At 44.6% G+C, this 21008-nt stretch overlaps 2 protein-coding genes across 5 annotated transcripts in view; one reads left to right on the top strand and one right to left on the bottom strand.

The window, feature by feature from the left end:
* LRR1 (leucine rich repeat protein 1) overlaps positions 1 to 12701 on the bottom strand; it is a 25043-nt gene extending 12342 nt beyond the window's left edge. Inside the window, exons 1-6 of one of the 4 annotated variants that reach the window (XM_078769942.1) lie at positions 11336 to 11379; positions 10056 to 10116; positions 9767 to 9948; positions 9543 to 9641; positions 5341 to 5544; positions 2982 to 3502 (exon numbers count right to left, since the gene is read on the bottom strand). In XM_078769942.1, the coding sequence (XP_078626068.1) occupies positions 2982 to 3502; positions 5341 to 5544; positions 9543 to 9641; positions 9767 to 9946 (1004 nt within the window). In that variant the 5' untranslated portion in view covers positions 9947 to 9948; positions 10056 to 10116; positions 11336 to 11379. Of the gene's footprint in view, positions 1 to 2981; positions 3503 to 5340; positions 5545 to 9542; positions 9642 to 9766; positions 9949 to 10055; positions 10117 to 11335; positions 11544 to 11969; positions 12019 to 12373 lie in introns of those variants that run through there. The other 3 variants (XM_068099363.2, XM_068099354.2, XM_068099345.2) reach the window with 3 other exon arrangements.
* Positions 12387 to 21008, top strand: RDH14 (retinol dehydrogenase 14). The gene is made up of 2 exons (XM_068099375.2): positions 12387 to 12628; positions 20094 to 21008. The coding sequence occupies exons 1-2, from the start codon at positions 12387 to 12389 to the stop codon at positions 20839 to 20841; spliced, it is 990 nt and encodes a 329-aa protein (XP_067955476.2). The 3' UTR covers positions 20842 to 21008.

The following is a 21008-nucleotide window of genomic DNA, read 5'->3' as shown; positions in this document are numbered from 1 at the left end:
CACCCTTTCTTTGTCTGTAACTTCTTGACCGACTTATCAATGATATGCAATGCAACTAGTTAACAACAGTGGGCAGCATTTACACAAGTTTCATTTCTGAGGGCAAGGAGGAAGGTTGTATCAACTAACCTACGATATCAACTAACCTGCCTCTCCCCTATAGAGGGACGAGGGAACTCAGTTCCCAATCCACTGGAATGCGGCCTTCTTTCACCATCAGATTACAGATCTCTGTCATTCTCTTCACACTCCAACTTCCCGCTGCCTTCAACATATCTCGCACAACTCCCGTCAGCCCTCCCGCTTTTCTACTCTTCATTGCTTTTATCGCTTCCTCAACTTCCTTTTCAGTTATCTTCTCTGCCGGTCCTAAAACTGGGTTACTCTCTATGTTGCCACCCCATTCATTCTCTGCATTCAACAGTATTTCCATATATCTCTTCCATCTTCCTTTAATTCCATCGGGGTCCACAACGATTTGTCCCACTTCATCCTTCAAGCAACTCACCCCTATCACATCGCACCTCTCTTTCGCTATCTGCTTTGCAATCCTGAATACCGCTCTCTGACCCTCTTCCGAATCCAAGTGTTCTCCGAACATTTTCCTCCATGCCTCCTGCGCCTTTGCTACCTCTTTCTTTGCAGCCTTCTTGGCTGCCTTATAACTTTCATGTTCTGCATTTTCTGCCCCCGTACCCATCGCCTTCTGCCACTCCTTGAACTTCTTCCTCTTCTCGTCATTCCTCTTTCCAACTTCGTCATCCCACCACCATGTTTCCGAGTGCCTCGGTGGTCCTTTTGTCTATCCACATACCTCACCAACAGCTCCCAACAGACTATCTTTCATTGACTTCCAACCACTTTCAAGCTCAACCACATCATCCTCTACCATACTCAGCCTCTGTTTTAATGCCTCCCTCACCGTCTCCTTTTTCAACCTCCACACCTTCATTCTCGGTTGGTACTTCACCCACCGAGCTCTCCTCGCTCCTTTCACCCTTATGTCGCAGACAACCAAGTGGTGCTGTGAAACAGCCTCTTCCCCCAGGAGCACCTTTGTGTCCCGGAGGTGCCCCCGATCTCGCCTACGCACCATCAGGTAGTCAACGGTTGTCGTCGACCCACCTGACTTGTATATAACAAGCTTATTATCCGCTTTCTGGAACTGAGTATTACAAATCAACAAATCAGCTCCATCAGCAAACTCCAAAATGCTTTCACCTTCTCCATTTCTCACACCATATCCGTAACCCCCATTAACTCCCTCAAAATCGTCCATACTCCTTCCCACATGTCCATTCAAGTCTCCTCCTACCACAACAACTTCCTCATCTTTCACGTTTTCCATCAGCTTCTCCATTGCACACCAGAACTTGTCCTTCTCTTCATCGATCCGACCGACCTGCAGAGCATATCCCAAGATGCGGATGACCAAGAGCTTTCCAATCATCATTTTCACCATCATCAACCTTTCACTCACTCCAGTCACACTCACCACACTGTCTACAAACTCCTCAGAAAACAGGACACCAACAGCATTCACGCCTTCTGGGCACCCTTTCCACACAAACTTGTATTTCTGTCCCTGCCTACCCTTCACCATTCTCACACCACTTCCCTTCCATCTCGTCTACTGCACACAACATATGTCCACTCTTCTTCTGACCAATACTTCCACCACTTCTCCTGATCTCCCTGTCATTGTCCCTACATTCCATGTCCCAAACCTCAGAAACCGATCTCCACGTCGGACATCAGACGTTTCGTCATCATAAATGGAGTGATTTCCACCCTTGCTTCGATTGGGTTCCTCACCTCGAGTTTTGACGAGAGGGAGTGGGATCCCCCACGGGGTACTTCGGGCTGTACCCTGCCCATATGTAATTGTAATTGTCATGGTTCCCTTTTTGGAGGCAATGTTTTTATGGCCGGATGCCCTTCCTGATGCCAACCCTTTTAGTCGCCTCTTACGACACGCAGGGATACGGTGTACCTATTCTAAACCAGGGTACACACTGGGTAAAGACAATCTAAACACCAATGCACTCACATACACAATAATAACACTATTAAAGAAAGTACACTGAAAATATCACTTGCATCAAATGAACAATACATATGATGGTACCATCATTCCCCAATGCTCTCAAACTCACGATACGCCAAACGTGAGTGGAATGTAATATTCCCCAAAGTCCATGCACGTATCTCCACGCGGGGTGAAGATCAAGGTCGTGCAGAACGGCAAATCAATAGGCAGGTATTGGCGCGACTGTGGATGAGGAGTTACGAGGTGAGAAGTCGCTATGGAATTGAGCCGATAGGTAAACCAACGGCAATCAACACGATGAGGTCGATATGGAAATCCCAATGGCAAAACAAGATGCACCAAGCGGACAGCCTCTTCTTCTTTGAGGACAAAAAGGCATATAGTCCCGTAATGGAGGCGCTTGATGTTTCTCCAACAATAACTCACACTTGGTGATAAAACCTGAGACGCAGGTTTAATTGCACTCGCAATATATGACGATGCCGCAAACAATCCCTTTCACTGGAAACCTCAACTCATTCGCGACCAATATAGAAAAACAAGTCCGCTCGCAGCCTCGATGTGACTCACAGCTGTCTCCTCCTCTCTCTGCCCATATCGACCTCCCTTCTTCCGGTCTCTTTGCCGCATTTTCCTTTTTCCTTCACAAACATTTATTTTTTACCTTTTACTGAAGTCATCTCCATTTCACACAAAAATCTTAACAACAATATTATCTGAAACTAAAAATCCTGCAAGTATATAATAACAACAAAGTCGGAAGTGACGGATCCGTAACACTTGTCATAATAAAGCCACGTACCAAATTTCAGTTGAATATGTTAAAGGCTATGGAAAAAGTCTGAAAAACCACAGGAAAGATGGACAGACGGACAGCAAACCTATAGTCCCGTCTGGTGAAACCAGTAGGGGACTAATAACCATAGCTTACCTTGCAAGCAGAACAGCACGTGCAGCACACTCCCACAGTGTAGGGGGCAGCTTCAAGTGGATCTCGTCTGGCTGCGACTCCGACACAAAGTCGTTCCCAAAGAGGCTGATATAGTCGAGCCGAAGTGTCCGAAAGCCAGGTGGGAGCCAGCGCAGGTTGTTATATTCAGCACTGAAGATTCTGAGTGCACGCGTGCCTTTCAGTCCAATGGGCAACTCCACCAGCTCATTATTATCCACGTTGAGCTGGCACAGTTTGGGCATCTGGAAAAGTTGAGGGGGCAATGATCTCAATTGGTTCTTGACGAGGTCAAGCAGGCGCAAAGACGGGCCGAGGCTCTGGCACAACTCGGAGGGGAAGGTCTCGATCAGGTTATTAGACAATATCAATACGGCAAGGTGAGGCAGTGCTCCAAGGGACCCCGGTAGACGACGCAGTCGGTTGCAACTCAAATCAAGTTGGCGTAGTAACGCGAGACCAGTGATTCGATTGTCAACGTGGGCCAAAAGGCAATTTGAAATCTGTTGCAAACACGGAGAAAGAAATATTATTCACCGACCAGTAGTTTTGACACCAACTTTCATCTACCGGCATCTTCATCTTTAAGGAATATTGTCACGTTTCCAACCCCACGGCGCAACTGCAAATTACCACAGTCAGTTATGGATTTGCACCCGTCGAAGCAGTCGCTTCACAGACAGCCGAATCACAAGTACCTCGAGAGCATGTGGATACTGCAAGTTTTAACGAGTGTGTCCGAACACCCTTGACTTGTTGTCAAGATGACAAATAACTTTAATCTGGAGTCACAGGGATTTGCCAATGGAGCAAAATGGTAAAGATGTGAAACGAGGCAGACCGCGAAGCCCTCCAGTGTCACACTATCCTGTCCTCTGTCTGCCTGTCTGTGTCTGTCTGTCTGATGCACGCCCCCCTCCACCAATTACCATCAGCTCCAGCAAATCTTGTGTCTCCCTCACGCGTGGCTAGAGTGGCAGCCAATCCCACACCAATCGGTATCACGGTCGCCAAATTAAACGCCGCCTTGCTTAGCAATCTGGAGAGGCCATGGGAGAAGGTGCAACTTGGTTATGCCTCGGCCCTTCCCCGTCGGTTCGAAGGTGACTTCTGTGTGGGGAATCTAGCCAATTGCATTTAAGCATTTGCATTCCGTATGCAGAGTGAAAATCAAGACATAACATGTCCACAGTCACCACTGCAGTGTAATTGGTTGCCGTGCCATCCTGTACGACCTCAAACAAGGAAATGAGGTCATTTGGCCCATCAATGCCATGGTGCACTCCCAGATTAATTTTTGCTGTAGCTTCAAACATCAATGTTCTTGATGGTTTACTGAAGTCTAAATAACCAGGTGACTCAACTTGTCCTCTCCAAATGATGAAATACTCTGTGCCCAGGTCGAAAATCCCACAGAAACAAATAGAGACCAGTAGGACATTTTTATGGGACTCCATTGGAAATCACGGTTTATATTGGTTTATACAGGAACCAGTAGAGTTTATAGTGGAAACCGAACCAGATTCGGTTGAAACCAATAGAAACCATTAGATGCGACTGGTCTGAAACCCATAGAAACCAAGAGGAACCTTTAAGTTCAACTGGTCCTGTAGAAACCATTAGAGTTAACTGGTCTAAAAACCCATAGACCAATCAAAATACTTCAATTATATTTTGTTATAAACACACACAAAACACACAGTTCCATGTATAATTGAGTTATAGCTATGTTCTTTATAACAGGGTTTCCTTGTCGATTCTTTGTTGTACGTATATGTAAATGTAAATTACAGAGCTGATGTTGTACAAGTTATTTGCAAAACAGCAGGAAATTTATGGCAGTTGATTAACTGGTCGTATATCTGGAACTGGTCTTCCACTGGTCCAATTGACCTATTGGTATTCTCAATCAACATGTGTCCTCTCAGATAGCTCAGATGTTAGAGTACTGGTACTGTTCACCAGAGGACTTGGGTACGATTCCAGGTCCGAGCTCATAACTTTCCCACATATGTCGATTAATTATTTACTGGATTAATTACGATTAATTATTTCCCACATATGTTCGTTTATATATTGTTATTTTCCACTGGTCCAGTATTTCACTTTCCTTATTGAAACCAGTAGATCCTACTGGCCCAATTTCCTATGGGATTTTTAACATGGGATTTGGCCTGTTGTTGTTCAATGGCATTTTCGACCTGGGTGTACAAAGTAAATATTGGGTAAGAAATCAAAACCCAGACCAGACAGCTCTAAGGTGAGTAGGCTACCTTTGAGCTACTGTATAGCCTGACATTTACAAGTTAATAAAGAGAAGTCTCCAATTTGTCAAAATAACCTGCAAAATCTTCAAAGAGCTTGGAAAACCATCCAGGACTGGGTACGCCTTCTGGGAATGAATGGCCAAGCGGCACTGGGGTTTCTTCACGTCCTTAGCGCAGGCTGGCGCAAGAGAAGGGAGCCGAGTCTTCTCCTCGGTGAGCTTTCCCTGGCTGGCCAAATGGAGTTTGGCCAGAAAATTTTTCAGGCAGGCCACATCCGCCTGAAGCAAACACACAATCGTTAGCAAAAAACAAACAAAAAAAACACACACAATCATTGTGAGCCATATACAGTTGGACAAATTGTTTCAGGTATGCAAAGCAACCCAAGTTGTAGTTTCTGTAACTTATAATAAAGCCATTTACGAAGTTTCAGTTCAATATGTTCAAGGATAAGGGGAAAAAGTCTGGAAAACCACAGATGCGAAGGAGGGCCGGACAGACGGAGAGCAAACCTATATGGGATCACCCCGGTGAAACAGGTAGGGGACAAATAATAAAACGTCAGGAAAATTCTCATTTTAAATTGAAGGCACAACCTATTCGTATAGCTGCCCAGAACCCCCCAACATTTCAACGACAAGGTGGACTTAAGCCTTGCTTACGTTTCGCCCGTAGAGTGGTCTTAGCGTTGGGCCTGAGTCATTGCTAATTACCTCCGCCACCAAAGGTGGATGGAGGTTGTTTTCACCCCTGTCAGTCTGTCCGTTTGTTACTTACAAAATCGAAGATTTTTCAACTATATTGGTCGGTTGCGTTTGTGGTTCTGTCTGTGTCTGTCTGTTTATCACCGGCCAACACGTCACAATTCGAAACCGATCGTCACGAAACTTCACCAAGCTGTATATGTCGTCCCAATTGAGAAGCCTATTGTTTTTGGGGTCAAAAGGTCAACATAGGCCAAAGGTCACCAACTTTGCCAAATTTCTAAAATCCTCAATTTTCATCCGATTGACTTGAAATTTGAAGAGAACTTGCATATCTGGTCACTGAATTCAACCACCAAGTATTTTTGAGGTCAACATAGGCCAAATGGTCAACGTAGGCCAAGTTTTTTTTAATCCTCAATTTTCATCCGATTGACTTGAAAATTGAACAGCATTTGCACATTGAGTCACTAAATAGGGAAACTAAATATTCGAGGTCAAAAGGTCAAAGGTCAACTCAAGGTCAACCTTACAAAATCATGATTTTTCATCTGAAAAATCGTCACTTTTCTTCCTGTTGACCCGAGCTTTGATCAAGATTGTCAATTTTAATCTTGATGAAATGGACAATTTGCTGTATGAATGGAATTTTTTTTCTTGGGGGTGGGGAGCGGATTTTGCACGTATCATGCTCAGCATGACGTCTTCTTGTTTGTTTGTTTGTGAACAAAATATCTCGAAAAGTTGTGGAATGAATTGGACGAAATTTCGCAGAGATGTAGCGTATGTGACGAGGACGAAATGATTTGATTTTGGTGAAGATCCGGATTCGGCTACTAGAATTTTTAAAAGTGATTCTTTGCCATTGGGAGGTAGGGCCAAAAACGATACATAGCAGGATATCTCGAAAAGTTGTGGACGGATTTGGACGAAACTTGGTGGAGCGGTTGGGTGTATGACAAGGACTAATGGATTTGATTTTGGTGAAGATCTGAATATTAATTCGGAAATGATAATTATTTGATTTTTTAAGCGATTCTTCACCATTGAGAGATCAGGCGAAAAGCGATATACAACATGATATTTGAAAAAGTTGGACGAGTTATGACTCAACTAGGTGGACAAGTTGGTAAGGTGACAAGAACAAGCCGATTAGATTTTGGTTCAGGTCCGAATCCAGATCCAGCCTATCAGTGGGATACAAAACAAACTGTTCAGCCTGGCGGAGGTATGCGCTCTACCGAGTGCCGTTCTAGTTCTCTGTGTTATAATAGTATAATGAAAACTATAGTAATCATAGATGTGGGGGGAAATGCATTAAAAACTTGGTGGTTGTACTTGGATTGTGCATGGGAATGTTCTCAAACGTAGATGACCACCTCCAAATTAAAATTGCCCTTCCTCCCTTTAGCCACTCCCTTAAGGCAGCTTTTTCTAGTTAGTATAATCAGCCTAATGCAGTACAGGGTGTCTCAAAAGTCTGGACTCATTAAGAAATATAGGCCTTATATTCTTAAAAACATTTCCATTTGTCACATTTCCACATATCCCCAACTCAAGTTTACGATGATTTAACAAATTATTTTTATGGAAAAACAAAATAAACTGAACAGGAAACCAACATGCACGGCCATATCATGGGATATTTAACACCCACAAATGAATGCAGACGGAACAGCTATGCTGACACCCCACTCCGAAGAACGGCATACTCCAAAATTCTGCACCACCACGTACCCATTCCAATGCAGTTTTCTTTAACCACATTCAATGTTCCTGTTTAACACACATTGTAAAAGGGCCAAAAAGTAACCACTATTTTTGAGGAGCAGCGAAGAGTTAAAGTGAGTCACATGGCAGGGGCGCATTTTAAAGGACAGAGTCTCATGGTGGTATCGAAATAAATAAACAAATTGTTGTTGGTCTTGTTGTACACCGCTCCTTTCCTATTCCATCTCCAGGCGCTGCACGACGTCATTGCCGGGCACTGAAGGGGGCCCGGCGATGACACGTGCTGAAAGGGAGTAAGAGCAATCAGTTTTCACTACGGTTGTTTGTTTGTTTGCTTTCTTGTTTGTCTGGGCGATATCTCAGCCATCCTTTGAGCTAGGAAGCTGAAATTTGGGCACAATAGTGAGCAAATGCTTTGGCAAAAACAGCATTTTTTTTGTTTTTTGATTAATCAATTAATTACTAAATTATTATCGATTAAGTACTTATTTATTTCCTTTCTCTTGTGGGCATATCAGGCACACCTTTTGAGCTAGGAAGCTGATATTTGGACACGACAATGACCAAGTGATTTGGCTGTAAAGCATATTTTCGATTTGATGAATTTATTTTATTAATTCATCAATTATTTATTTTATTTTTTTCGGATGATTATTATTTATTGATTATAATTAAGCAATTAAATAATCAATGATTGTACACCTCTCCCTCCCAATGCCGTCTCTATGTGCTGCATGGCGGTATCGCCGGGGGCCGTAGGGGCCCCGGCAATGCCGCGCATTGGACGTTATTTATTTATTTGGCATGCGGGCGGTATACTTTGAATGTATCTGTACTTGTAGATTTTTATTTTTTTTGAAAAAGGAGAGACTGAGGCTCATGAAAGAGCTGAATGGTCTGCTCATATGTGGTTCACCCTGTCGCTGTCTTTGCCACTACCAACCCCAAACCTCATCACAAAACCCCAAACACCTAGACACTCCCAGCAAAGCAAGTGCAGTCCACTGGGTTTTGGTGTGTAGTATTATGGAGTGAAGAAACTTAAAATCCCATACAAAACCATGTTTATCGTGACATTAAAATGTTCGCTTTGCTTCTTCACAACATGGATAAGAACTCGTAAGAAACGCAGGACAAGGACGAGAATGAGGAGGATTTCACACTTTTTGGGCACAAAGTTCTCAAAACCGTTCCCCCAAGTAAGGTTAGTGGCATTTCAGTTCTTGAACACCCATCGTCAGGCCTCACTCCACTACTCTCTTTCCACACTCAGGTCGCACACGTTCTTCGTGAAACCCATTCAGAGTTACACTTTCCAGTTCCAAGCCTGATGCTCAACTCCAATCCTTCCATCCCATTCTCCCTCCTATGGAAACTTCTTTTCGAGTCAGTATTCTCACTCTCTTCCCTTCACTCCTTGAAGATTTTGACCGATCTCAATCTTACGACCTCCTCCATTCTAATACTTTAAGATTCCCTACTCCGTTTTTACGCGTGTGACTCCTCTCCACGCACTTTTGCAAGTCGTTGCATTAGTGTCCACCTGTGAGTCTTAATCTGCCACTCTGCAGTTAAATTATTGCACAAATCACAACAACTGTACACAAACACTACTCCATGAGCTTCAATCACCAAAAAAACGACCAATATTGATAATGCTGCACACCTTTAAGCATAGAGCAGGTAGATAATTTAGTGCATCTGACAATATACTAGTATTGATAAAAGATATGCCAGTGATGCCATGCACTAGAAGTTGGTATTGCCAGAGGTGCAAGTGAGGGGTCAAGAGGGGAATTAGGGTGGAGCAGGCAATAATTAATTATTACTCTTGCCATTACTTGGCTTAAACGAAGCTCCAGCGACGGCTCCTTGAGACGTATCGTGCTCTTTCCCTCACATACAAAGCGTGTGAAGAACTGCTGCACATTTCCTTTGAGCTGCACGGTGGGATGGATAATGGTTGCAACGTCAATTCCAGCGCTTACATCGACATTGAACAAATAAAGGTGCGAGCGACAATTGCAATAAAAAGTGGTTACTTTAACCACCCCCGCCATCTCACGTAGTATTTCTTTCCTGCGCGATTGCTGTCCGTTGCCACCAAGAGCCTCAGGCCTACGGGCCCGGATTGTCCCGGTTGTCGTCCGATGGTGAGGACCGTCCGTACCGGGCGGCTGGAGGACCTGAGGCCGGCGGCAGGCAGCAAACAGCTCACGCATTCCACATCACAAATCAGGCGCATTGCTGTAGTGCAGAGGTAGAGGATGGGGGAGTGTGGGATTGATGGAGAGCCAAGAGAGCAGAAAGTACATTGCAGAGGAAAATAGAACGGCACTCAGTGGAGCGCATACCTCCGCTAGGCTGATCAGTTTACGTTTTGTATCCACCAATAGGCCGGATCAGGATCCAGACCTGCATCAAAAATCGAATCGGCTTGTTCTTGTCACCTAACCAACTCATCCACAACTTTTTGAGATATCATGCATATACATATACATATAAACACTTCTAAAATTATCTGATCCGGATACAGATCTTCACCAAAATCGAATCAATGCACCCTTGTCATACACCCAAAATTGTCCACCAGGTTTCGTCCGAATATGACCACACCTTTTTGAGATATCCTGCTCACAGACAAACAAATAGAGAAAGACAGACAAATAGGAGTGAAAACTTAACCTCTGTGTACCTTTAATTAATTATTAAATATGATCAGATAATAATAATTAATGTTAATTAAATATTAATAACAAATAAAGGCCGAGATAATAATTAAATATGATCTTGCCGCAACTGAAGAAAAACCACCATTAGGTGTATCACGTTTGCTGATCTAGAAATGCTCAAATGCTGAAACACTTAAGCATCTTTGAATCCTGGTAAATGTCATACTGCCACTCAGGAAGGATCATCAAACTAATCCACCAAGAGTCCTCGATGCATTTCCATGGTGAGCTACTGGAAGAGGTTCAGTCACATGGACTTCTAGGCTTCACCATTAGTCATGACCTCTCCTGGGATGACCTTCATCGCAGGCCTGGTGTTGGCTTAACGGTTAAGGTGGCAAGCTTGAGATATTAAGGTCCTGAGTTTGAATCCATGTCGCACCGTTGAATGAACACCAGGTGGTTTGACTCAGCCTTCTGAGGTCGGCAAAATGAGCATCAGCATCAGCTTACTGATAATGGGGCGGCATTGCCGCATCACCCAGAAAGTATTGCAGCAAAGCGATGCAAGTGATGAGTTTAAAATGACGTCAAAACAAACAACGAATCATGCCCTTTCTTACAATGTATAATACCCGGGTAGCTTATGAAAGGTTGCTTCTAATTGGTAAAGAAAAGCCGATGACAAAAAAGCAATTATGGCCTACTAACTAGTAAATCCAGGACTTTATGGATTACAGATAAGGGAATTTTTTGCAACAGAGCCATTGTTCGATCAACCTCTGACTGACACTGACACTGACACACACACACACACACACACACACACACACACACACACACACACACACACACACACACACACACACACACACACACACACACACACACACGACCTTGGGAGTGTCTCCACCACTAATCAACTGTAAACAACAAGCAAAGCCGATACAACATAATGCAACCTTTCGCGCCAATGTCCCACTCTCCCCGTCCGTCACGCGTCACCAGCACATCACATCCGGATGCTCCAACATCCCCTTTCAACCTCAGCATTTTAATCAGTTCGTTTGTCAAAACAAATATTTGTTATATATTTTCGAAAAATTACTTCCCTTCCCTGGAACCATTAATCACTGGATTCTGGGTTCGAATCCCGGTCGATCGCTGAATTAACACCAGGGGGATTGACTCAGCCTGTCATTTTCATCTGCCATCATCAAAAAGGGGACCACAGTGCCCAAAAAAGGCAAACCCCCGCTCTGTGGGGAAAAATGGCCTGTAAAGGTTTTTTTTTTTTTTTTTTTCCCCACGAAAAATTACCAGTAGCAATCCGAACAATCATAACAAGGCGTCAAAAAAACGAGTCAAAAACGAGGATTGAAAATAATTCCGTTTTGAGGTTTAACAACCGAACCGAAAAAACAATAAAACCTCCATCCAAAGCGGCAACAACACACCGCGACACCTCAGCATTTTTACCAGTTCCTTTATCAAAACAAATATTTGTTATATATTAGAAAATATAACAGTAATAATACGAGGAATCATATTCATTAATTTTATCGTAATTTCTTGTGAAGAAAAAAGGTACCACACCCTCGACAATTCTGTTGAAGACGCTGAAGTGGTCATAGAAGAAAAAGAAGAAGACAACGGCGGTATTTGGGAAAGCAGTGGATAATTTATTTATAAAGACAACATGGCGTAATAGTGATAATGTTGTAAATACTATAGTATTATTATATTTTATATTTCTCTTCTGGTGTAATTTAAATTATTTCATTAAAGTCCGAGCGTTAGTACATTATGGCATACTTTCATTAAGGGTGTGGATTACGTTTGTTTAGCGAGGATGTAATTCCATCTGCTCGCTCTTGTTTATCTACAACTGAAACTCACACAGAAAAATCTGTTGCGTGTGCATACTGCATTGTAATAAATATGAAATGGGAATATTAAAAGACCGCTCAAGATAACGAATATTGAATCCTTCTTCTCACCTCTGATGTGTGCATGGTGCTGGTGGTCATGGCTCAGCTGCTGATCTGGGTGAGCGTTGGAACCGCGGCTGTTTGCCTGAGTCGGGCGTTTCTCTCCTGGCTCAGGGGCGATCGCAAGCCTCAGCTGGGAGCCTCGGGATCCGAAAGGACGATGCTGGGGCGGACGGTGCTGGTTACCGGAGCGAACTCGGGCATCGGACGAGGCACTGTTGTGGGACTGGCTCGGCTTGGAGCGCGGGTGTTACTGGCCTGCAGGTCCTGAGGGTGAAATTGAAAACCACATCAGGGTTGAGGGTATCGAGGGAGGGACAAAGTGCTTCCCTTGTATATGATTATGGGATCGTTTCTCTGTATGCAGCTTTTGCGTGGGGACTGAAAACTCGTTTCTCGGTTTATACTGGACGAAATCAGCTGCAAATTTCAGAAGTAAATGCTTTGTACATCGAGGTAATATGTTCCAAATTTCAGAAGTAAATGTTTTGTACGTCGAGGTAATATGTTCCAAATTTCAGAAGTAAATGCTTTCACCCCATACTTCCTTGTTTTAAAATCTCAAAAAAAAAAAACCAAAAAATATATTTTCCTTCTCTGTTCTTATCCGTTTGTTCGTTCTTATTTGTTCGTTCGTTCTTCGACCACGTTGTTCGTGATCATGTGATCACGTTGTTAAAAAATGTTTCATCTCTCCCCTGAAGAACTTTATTTTGTCATATTCTATAACACCTTTTTCTTCTTCTTCTATAAAAGGATGCTTTCGACTTGCTCACCAAATCTATTCATTCCAAAAAAAAATTCCATCTCTTACAGTGCATCTTTCATACATTCCCTAAACTCTCCAGCACTCCACCCATCCTTCAGCGTCCTCAAATGTATTTTTGACTCGAATGTCTCAAGAAACTCATTTTGCAATAAATGTTCGTTTCCCATTAATCGTACACTTTTCAAAATCCAATCTCACCCCTTCCCTCCAAATCTTCCCCATCACCCATCTCTTTCAAATCTGCCCCCTTGCCCCTCCCCCCCAAATCTTCCCCATCACCCATCCCTTTCAAATCTCCCCCCCTGCCCCTTCACTCCTAAACTCCCCCCACACCCCTCCCCTCCGAGACTCTCCCTCACTCCTCCCCTCCTAGACTCCCCTCTCACCCCTCCTCCTCAAAGCGTCCTCCCCGCTTCTTCCCCCTTCCAACTTTCACTTTCTTCTCCCTCAACCTTCTGCCTCACTCTTCCCCTCCTCAAATAACACCTCACTGCGCCTCACCCAATCACCATCAAACCTTTTGTCTGCCCCATTCTTCCCTTTCTCCAAGCTATTCTGTAATCTCTGACACACCTTCAACAGCTCTCCCTACCTCTTCCACATCTTACCCTACCGCTCCCCCCCCCCCCCCCCTGTTCTGTATCGGATGCTCCCCCTTCCTTTTCCTTAACAGTATGGACCTCAAACATCCGGGGCCTTCGCTCAAACTTAACTGATCTCTCCATACAGGTTGCTTCTGACAAACCAGACGTGATCTGCTTCACAGAAACTTTCCTCCTTCATGATGTCTCTGATTCCTTGGTATCTTTCCCAGGTTACTCCCTCCTCTGGTATGATAGCCCTGAGCCTCGTCCTGGAGGGAGGGGGGGGGGGGGGGGGGGTTGCTATCTTTATAAAAAAAAACTCTTCCTCACTCGCCCTGCACTGCCCTCTCTCCACCTCACCCCCAGGATTACCTTTGGCTACGGCTTCCCCTTCGCTCCCACCTTTTGTTCATATGTGTTGTACCGTCCACCAAACAGTGATGACTCCATCGACATCTCGCTGTCTGATAATATGGACCAACTTCTATCTACCCATCCCAACTCTCTCTTCCTCATATGTGGTGATTTCAATTGTCACCATGCCAGTTGGCTGGGTGTTGGTACCTCTCTCACCAGCCATGGCTCTTCAGCAAAGGACTTCTGTGACTCACTGGGACCGACACAATCTGTCAATTTCCCGACCCGGATCTCAGTCAACGGAGCATCTTCTCTTCTGGACTTGGTTATGACTAACTTCCCTGAAAATGTCTGCTGCTCTTCTTCTGCTCCAATCGGCTCATCTGATCATGTGCTTGTTAAAGTGGACATCTCTCTGACCATTCTCAGAGAGCCTCCTCAGCGTCGACGAGTCTGGCATTTCACTCAGGCCAACTGGCTTGGTCTTCAAGCAGCCATCAATCATCTGGACTGGTCTCCCATCTCTACCGCCTCTGACATCAACTCATCCTGGGAATTCTTCCAAAGTAAATAGCTCTCTCTCATGCACAGATTTATCCCATCTCGTCTTCAGTTGTCATACCCTTCCTCCCGTCCATGGTACACGGAATCTTGTGGTGAGGCTATTGCCCAGAAACAACTTGCTTTCGTCTCCTGGAAAGCAAATCCAACGGAAGGAAATCTCATTTCCTTTCACAAAGCCCGAAACAAGTGTGTGTCCACCCTCAGGAGAGCCAGGAAACAATATCTCTCTGTTCTCAGGACCGAACTCTCTTATCTGTCTCCCTCTTCCAAATCCTGGTGGCATCTGGTCAAATCTGTTTCTGGTGTTTGTTCCCCCTCCATCCCCTCCCTCACCTCAAATGGCCACACGGCTGACTCCGCACGTGAAAAAGCTGAATGCCTCAACTCTGTGTTTGCCTCTAAATCTTGTGTCCCAAACCCATCCCTCTCTGTACCCACCGTACCCAGTCGTACCCAGCTGCTCCTGGACTCTGTGTCCTTTCCTCCTGACAAGGTGGAAAAGTTTCTGTCAACCCTCGACTCTGATTCTGCAACTGGACCTGACAGCATCAGCCCACGGGTCCTAAAATCATGTTCTTCCGCTCTTTCACTCCCTCTCTCTGTTCTCTTCACCCTCTCTTTTGCTCAAGGTCATCTTCCATCTGCTTGGAAATCTGCCAACATCACCGCTTTGCACAAAAAAGGTGCAAAAACAGATCCCAGCAACTACAGACCAATCAGCCTTCTCCCAATTATCAGCAAAGTCATGGAATCCATCATTGCTTCAGATATGAAATCTTTCCTCTTCTCCAATGGTTTGATCTCTGATCATCAATTTGGTTTCAGACCTGGACACTCCACTCTGGACATGCTGCTTCTGCTTTCTCAACAATGGATGGAGGTCCTCAATGCCAAACAGGAAATTAGAGCAGTCTCCCTTGACATATCACGTGCCTTCGATACGGTCTGGCACCCCGCTCTGCTCACCAAACTCTCCTCTTTTGGTATCCATGGAAATCTCCATGCATGGCTGGCGGACTTCCTCTCTAGTCGTAATCAACGTGTGGCCCTGAATGGGTTTCTCTCATCTCCTCTTCCTGTTCAGGCTGGAGTTCCCCAAGGCAGTGTTCTGGGCCCTGTGCTTTTTCTGGTCTTCATCAATGATCTCTCTGACTCTCTTGAAAATCCTCTCTATCTCTTTGCTGACGACTCTACTCTCTGTCGCTCCATTCTTCATCCCTCAGATCGGCAGTCTGCAGCCTCCTCACTCTCTGCAGACCTTGACAAAATCACAGACTGGGCAAACAAGTGGAACATGTCTTTCAATCCTGACAAATCTCACACTCTTACGATGTCTCTCCGAAAAGACCGACTGGACAACCCTCCCATCCACTTTCTGAATAATCCTCTCCAAGAAGTTCTGTCACTCAAGCTTTTGGGTCTCACTATCTGCCATGATCTTTCCTGGGAAAACCACATTTCAAATCTGGCATCCAAAGCCAGTCGCCGACGACTGGGCATCCTCCGTCGTGCGAAGTTCTTCCTTGGCACACCTGAGCTCCTCACCACATACAAGGCTTTCATCTGCAGCTCAATGGAATACTGCTCTCCCCTCTGGACTGGTGCTCCTGCCTCACACCTAGCTCGCCTTCACGCTGTTGAAACCAAAGCATTCAGAATCATTGGAATCTCCCGCGATGAAGCTAACTCCAAGGGCCTCTCACTCACTCACTCACTGCAGGCAGGTTGGTGGTCTTTCCATCTTCTACCGACTCCTCTCTGGCCTTGCCCCCTCCAGCTCTCTCTGGGCTCTGTCCCGCAAATATTCCTACAGGTCACACAAGATCTGCCTGCAACCCTCTTATGGTTAAACTGCCAAAATAAAGACTCTCTGCTCACCTTCACTCCTTCATACCTCTTTTCTCCCGCCTCTGGAACAAACTCCCTCACTCTCTTCAATCCCACTCCACCCTCCCAAGTGTTTAAAACAGCTGTTCACCACCATCTCTTATCTTCCCCCATCCAAAACCTTGATCTTTTCTACCCCAGCTAATTTCACCCCAATCCACTTTTTTGAAATACCAACTTCTGTCCAGGAAGTCCTTGGTGTCCTTGTGTTTTATACTTCTCCCTCCCCCCCCCCCTTCCCATGCCTCCTCCCCCCGGGCCCTCTCCCTTCCATACATCTCCCTGCTCTCGGATGTTGTGTTTGTGTGCTTCCCCTTCTCTCCCCATCTTGTCTTCCGCTCCCTCTGTTTGGGTATTTTGTTTGTCTGGTTGATTTGTTTGTGCAGTAAATGTTAGCTCTTTCACGAGCCTCGATTCAGTATACAAAAAAAAAATTAAAAAAGTAGAGTAAATGCTTTGTACATCGAGGTAATATGTTCCAAATTTCAGAAGTAAATGTTTTGTACATCGAGGTAATATGTTCCAAATTTCAGAAGTAAATGTTTTGTACGTCGAGGTAATATGTTCCAAATTTCAGAAGTAAATGCTTTGTACATCGAGGTAATATGTTCCAAATTTCAGAAGTAAATGTTTTGTACATCGAGGTAATATGTTCCAAATTTCAGAAGTAAATGTTTTGTACGTCGAGGTAATATGTTCCAAATTTCAGAAGTAAATGCTTTGTACGTCGAGGTAATATGTTCCAAATTTCAGAAGTAAATGTTTTGTACGTCGAGGTAATATGTTCCAAATTTCAGAAGTAAATGTTTTGTACGTCGAGGTAATATGTTCCAAATTTCAGAAGTAAATTTTTGTACGTCGAGGTAATATGTTCCAAATTTCAGAAGTAAATGTTTTGTACGTCGAGGTAATGTGTTCCAAATTTCAGAAGTAAATTTTTGTACGTCGAGGTAATATGTTCCAAATTTCAGAAGTAAATGTTTTGTACGTCAAGGTAATATGTTCCAAATTTCAGAAGTAAATTGTACATCGAGGTAATATGTTCCAAATTTCAGAAGTAAATTGTACATCGAGGTAATATGTTCCAAATTTCAGAAGTAAATTGTACATCGAGGTAATATGTTCCAAATTTCAGCAACGTCTGTTTCTGCATTCTTGAGTTTCACGTTTGTGTCTGTCTGTACGTCCGTCCGCCCAAAATGTGTTGGCGTTCGTATCTCAAGGACTATACATTAAAACTAGCTGAATCTTGGAATATGCATCGGCCAATAGGTCTAGTTAATGGCTTTCGAAACAAATTCAAAATCTGCGCTCATTAAGGGTGTTTACGGGGTTTTTTTGACCCCCCAAATAGGTATTTGCTCTCTTCCCTGAAACTACACACATTATGTTGCTGAAACTTGGCCACAAGCTTCATGGCTGATGCCTAAGGAAGGTTTATTGACCGCATCAAAATCTGTGCTCAATAAGGAGGTCTGGGGGGGGGGGGGGGGGGTTGGGGTGGGGGAGGTGGGGTTTGACCCCCACAATAGGTATTTGCTCTCTTCTCCAAAACTACACACACAATTTTGATGAAACTCGTCTACAAGCTTCATATCTGATGCCTAACGAAGGTTTATTGACCGCATCAAAATCTGAGCACATTAAAGAGGTTTACGAGGAAGAGAGGGGTTGACCCCTCCCCCCCCCCCCCAAGAAAAATAGGTATTTGCTCCCTTCTCTGAAACTACACACACAATTTTAATGAAACTTGATCACAACCTTCATCGCCCGTGATTTACCAAAGTTTGTTCACGGCATTAAAAATATATGGGTCTGAGGGAGTCTGTGGGAGGTTTGAGTGACTTGCTCCTGATCCAGGTGAGCTTCAGGACCCGCAGTCCTATTTTTGCGTGCCATAGGGGCGATTCCCAAAAAGTTGGACATCGACATCGAAAATTTTCGACTCCGGTAGTAATTCAAGGAAAAAATACCAGGGGCATATAAAAGGCCCCATTATATGGTATGTGCCATGTGGCAGACTATATGAAAGAAGGGATATTGTTGGGGAAAATGCCAGGGGCATAGAAAATGCCCCTTTATATATGAAGGTATGTGCCATGTGGCAAAGTAGAGGAAAGAAGGGACATTCCATAGCTTGTAGAAAATGCCAAACAATAGAAAAGAAGGGATATTCAAAAAAATCTCGTGTGCATGCTGTACTACCCTTGTATTTTGTGCAGTCCCATAAGCTATGGAATGTCCCTTCTTTTCTATACTTTGCCACATGGCACATGCTATATAAAGGGGACTTTTCTATGTCCCTGGCATTTTCCCCAAGAATTAAGTAGGTGGACCGGGTTTTCATTTCGGGTTGGGTTATGACAACAGGCTAGCATGAGCCTTTAGTAGTTTAGAGGTTCCCTTTCAGGTGGAAAATGCCATGTGGCCGTGTCGGTCATTCCTGGCTTATTCTTCTTCCTTATCCTATAAAGTGCAGAGTTGACTCATCTATCTATAATTCCAGTAATCTCTGTGTGTTTGTTTGTACGTTTGTACGTTTGTACGTTTGTACGTTTGTACGTTTGTTTGTTTGTCTGTGACCGCTGTTTCTCGACAACCACGGGTCCGATATACTTTTAACTTGCCAGGTATATTGCTGGGGACCCGAGGATGTGCCTTTTCAAGGTTTCATATTAATCGGACAATTACTTACCGAGCTATGTCCAAAAAACGATTCAACCAATCAGAGAGCAGCGAACTATCGCGTGTGCCGAACGTGGCGGACACACTCTGCCTCGGATGGCACATTTGAGAGCGTATTCATTTATTTCACGTTTGCAAACTATGTTGGCGCTATGTTGGCGTTAAACTATGTTTTAAAACTAATTAAAACCCCGGGGGGATTGTCACTGTACTCGCAAGCCGTTCGCCGTTCGCTTTGGCGTTGCGAATGGACCAAAACATTTCATGCACCAAACCATTTCATGTAAAGCGTTCGCCGTTCGCTTTGGCGTTGCGAATGTACCAAAACATTTCATGCACCAAACCATTTCATGTAAATAGAGGGGGGGATATAATTTTAGATATAGATATAGTACGGGCATGCCCTAGTTAAAGTCAATTGAAGGAAGAGTGCAGAGCGACATACCACATCCCAGCAGTTTGTCGGTCCTTTGGCACCACAAGATTGCTCCAAGGGGTGACTGTCATAAGCCCTATGGGTTCATTTCATGTGAAGGATTTAGCCAGGGTACCGGCACACATGGCCTGCTCTTTGCGAAAAACACCAACATGCCTTATCGTTTGTCCAATTCAACATTTATACGGTAACTTGTCATAACGAAACACAAGCAGACAGACCTACTGTTCATGTAACCCATGGAGAAACAGGAGTTCCACGTATTAAAATGTACAGACAGAATGTGATATGAATCTGTAACGTTCAAAACAACGACCCAGACTGTCGTGGTACCAAGGAGTCACATTTACCTTTGAGCATGGCACGACACCACTTGCGACCCACTCCACAAGAGGATAACCCCTCGAAGCAAACATGACCAACTTGCTCTTGTTCTTATTCTTGCAGAGATAAAGATGCAGCAAACCAGGCCATTGAGGAGATTCGACGAGACGTGCCCGACGCCAAGCTCGTCTTTAAACGACTTGACCTCGCTTCGATCGCTTCCATCCGCACGTTCTGCAACGAGGTGGTTGACGAGGAACCCAGGCTGGACGTCTTGGTGAATAACGCCGGCGTGTTTCGCTGCCCTTATGCCAAGACCGAAGGAGGCTTCGAGGTGCAGTTTGGCGTTAACCATCTCGGCCACTTCTTGCTCACCAACCTGTTGCTGGACCTGCTCAAGCGCTCTGCGCCAAGCCGTATCGTAGTGGTCTCGTCTTCGCTCTACAAACGTGGACGCATCAACTTTGAGGACCTCAACAGCGAGAAGGACTATGATCCAGGATTTGCATACGCGCAGAGCAAACTGGCAAACCTGATGTTTTGCCGGGAGCTCTTCAAGAGACTTGAAGGGACCGAGGTCACGGTCAACGCCTTGCACCCAGGAATGGTGCGCACAAACCTCGGTCGGCACGTAAACATCCCCCTGCTGGCACGTCCCCTCTTCCACCTTGTTTCCTGGTCTTTGTTCCGTACACCAGAGGAGGGAGCTAGGACTGTGATATATTTGGCCAGCTCACCTGAAGTGCAAGGTCTCAGTGGGCGGTACTTTGGAGACTGTAAGCAGGAGCAGTTGCTTCCCATCGCCACCGACGATGCAGTGGCATGTAAGCTCTGGGAAGTTAGTGAGAACATGGTTGGAATTGGTGAATGATCTTTTTGTTTGGTGCTTTATTGTTTTGAATGTATGTTTAATCTCCTCATGGTTTGACTTAGAATAACTCATGTCCAGGATTATTACCCTCGCCTGAGGAGAGGGTATTGCATTGAGTCCGTTTGTCTGTGTTTGTCCGCACAGAATAAATATGATTTTCTCTGCAA

This window comes from Myxine glutinosa, chromosome 1 (genome assembly GCF_964187855.1).
Source record: "Myxine glutinosa chromosome 1, kmMyxGlut1.1, whole genome shotgun sequence".
Lineage (NCBI taxonomy): Eukaryota > Metazoa > Chordata > Myxini > Myxiniformes > Myxinidae > Myxine > Myxine glutinosa.
The sequence above is the reverse complement of the archived record's forward strand: the minus strand, read 5'-3'. Positions and strand labels throughout refer to the sequence as shown.

Excerpts from the sequence above, each read along its gene's own strand:
- RDH14 (XM_068099375.2), top strand. The coding sequence starts at position 12,387 with ATGGTGCTGGTGGTCATGGCTCAGCTGCTGATCTGGGTGAGCGTTGGA. Across the intron at positions 12,629-20,093 it reads CGGGTGTTACTGGCCTGCAG|AGATAAAGATGCAGCAAACC; the intron begins GTCCTGAGGGTG and ends TTATTCTTGCAG.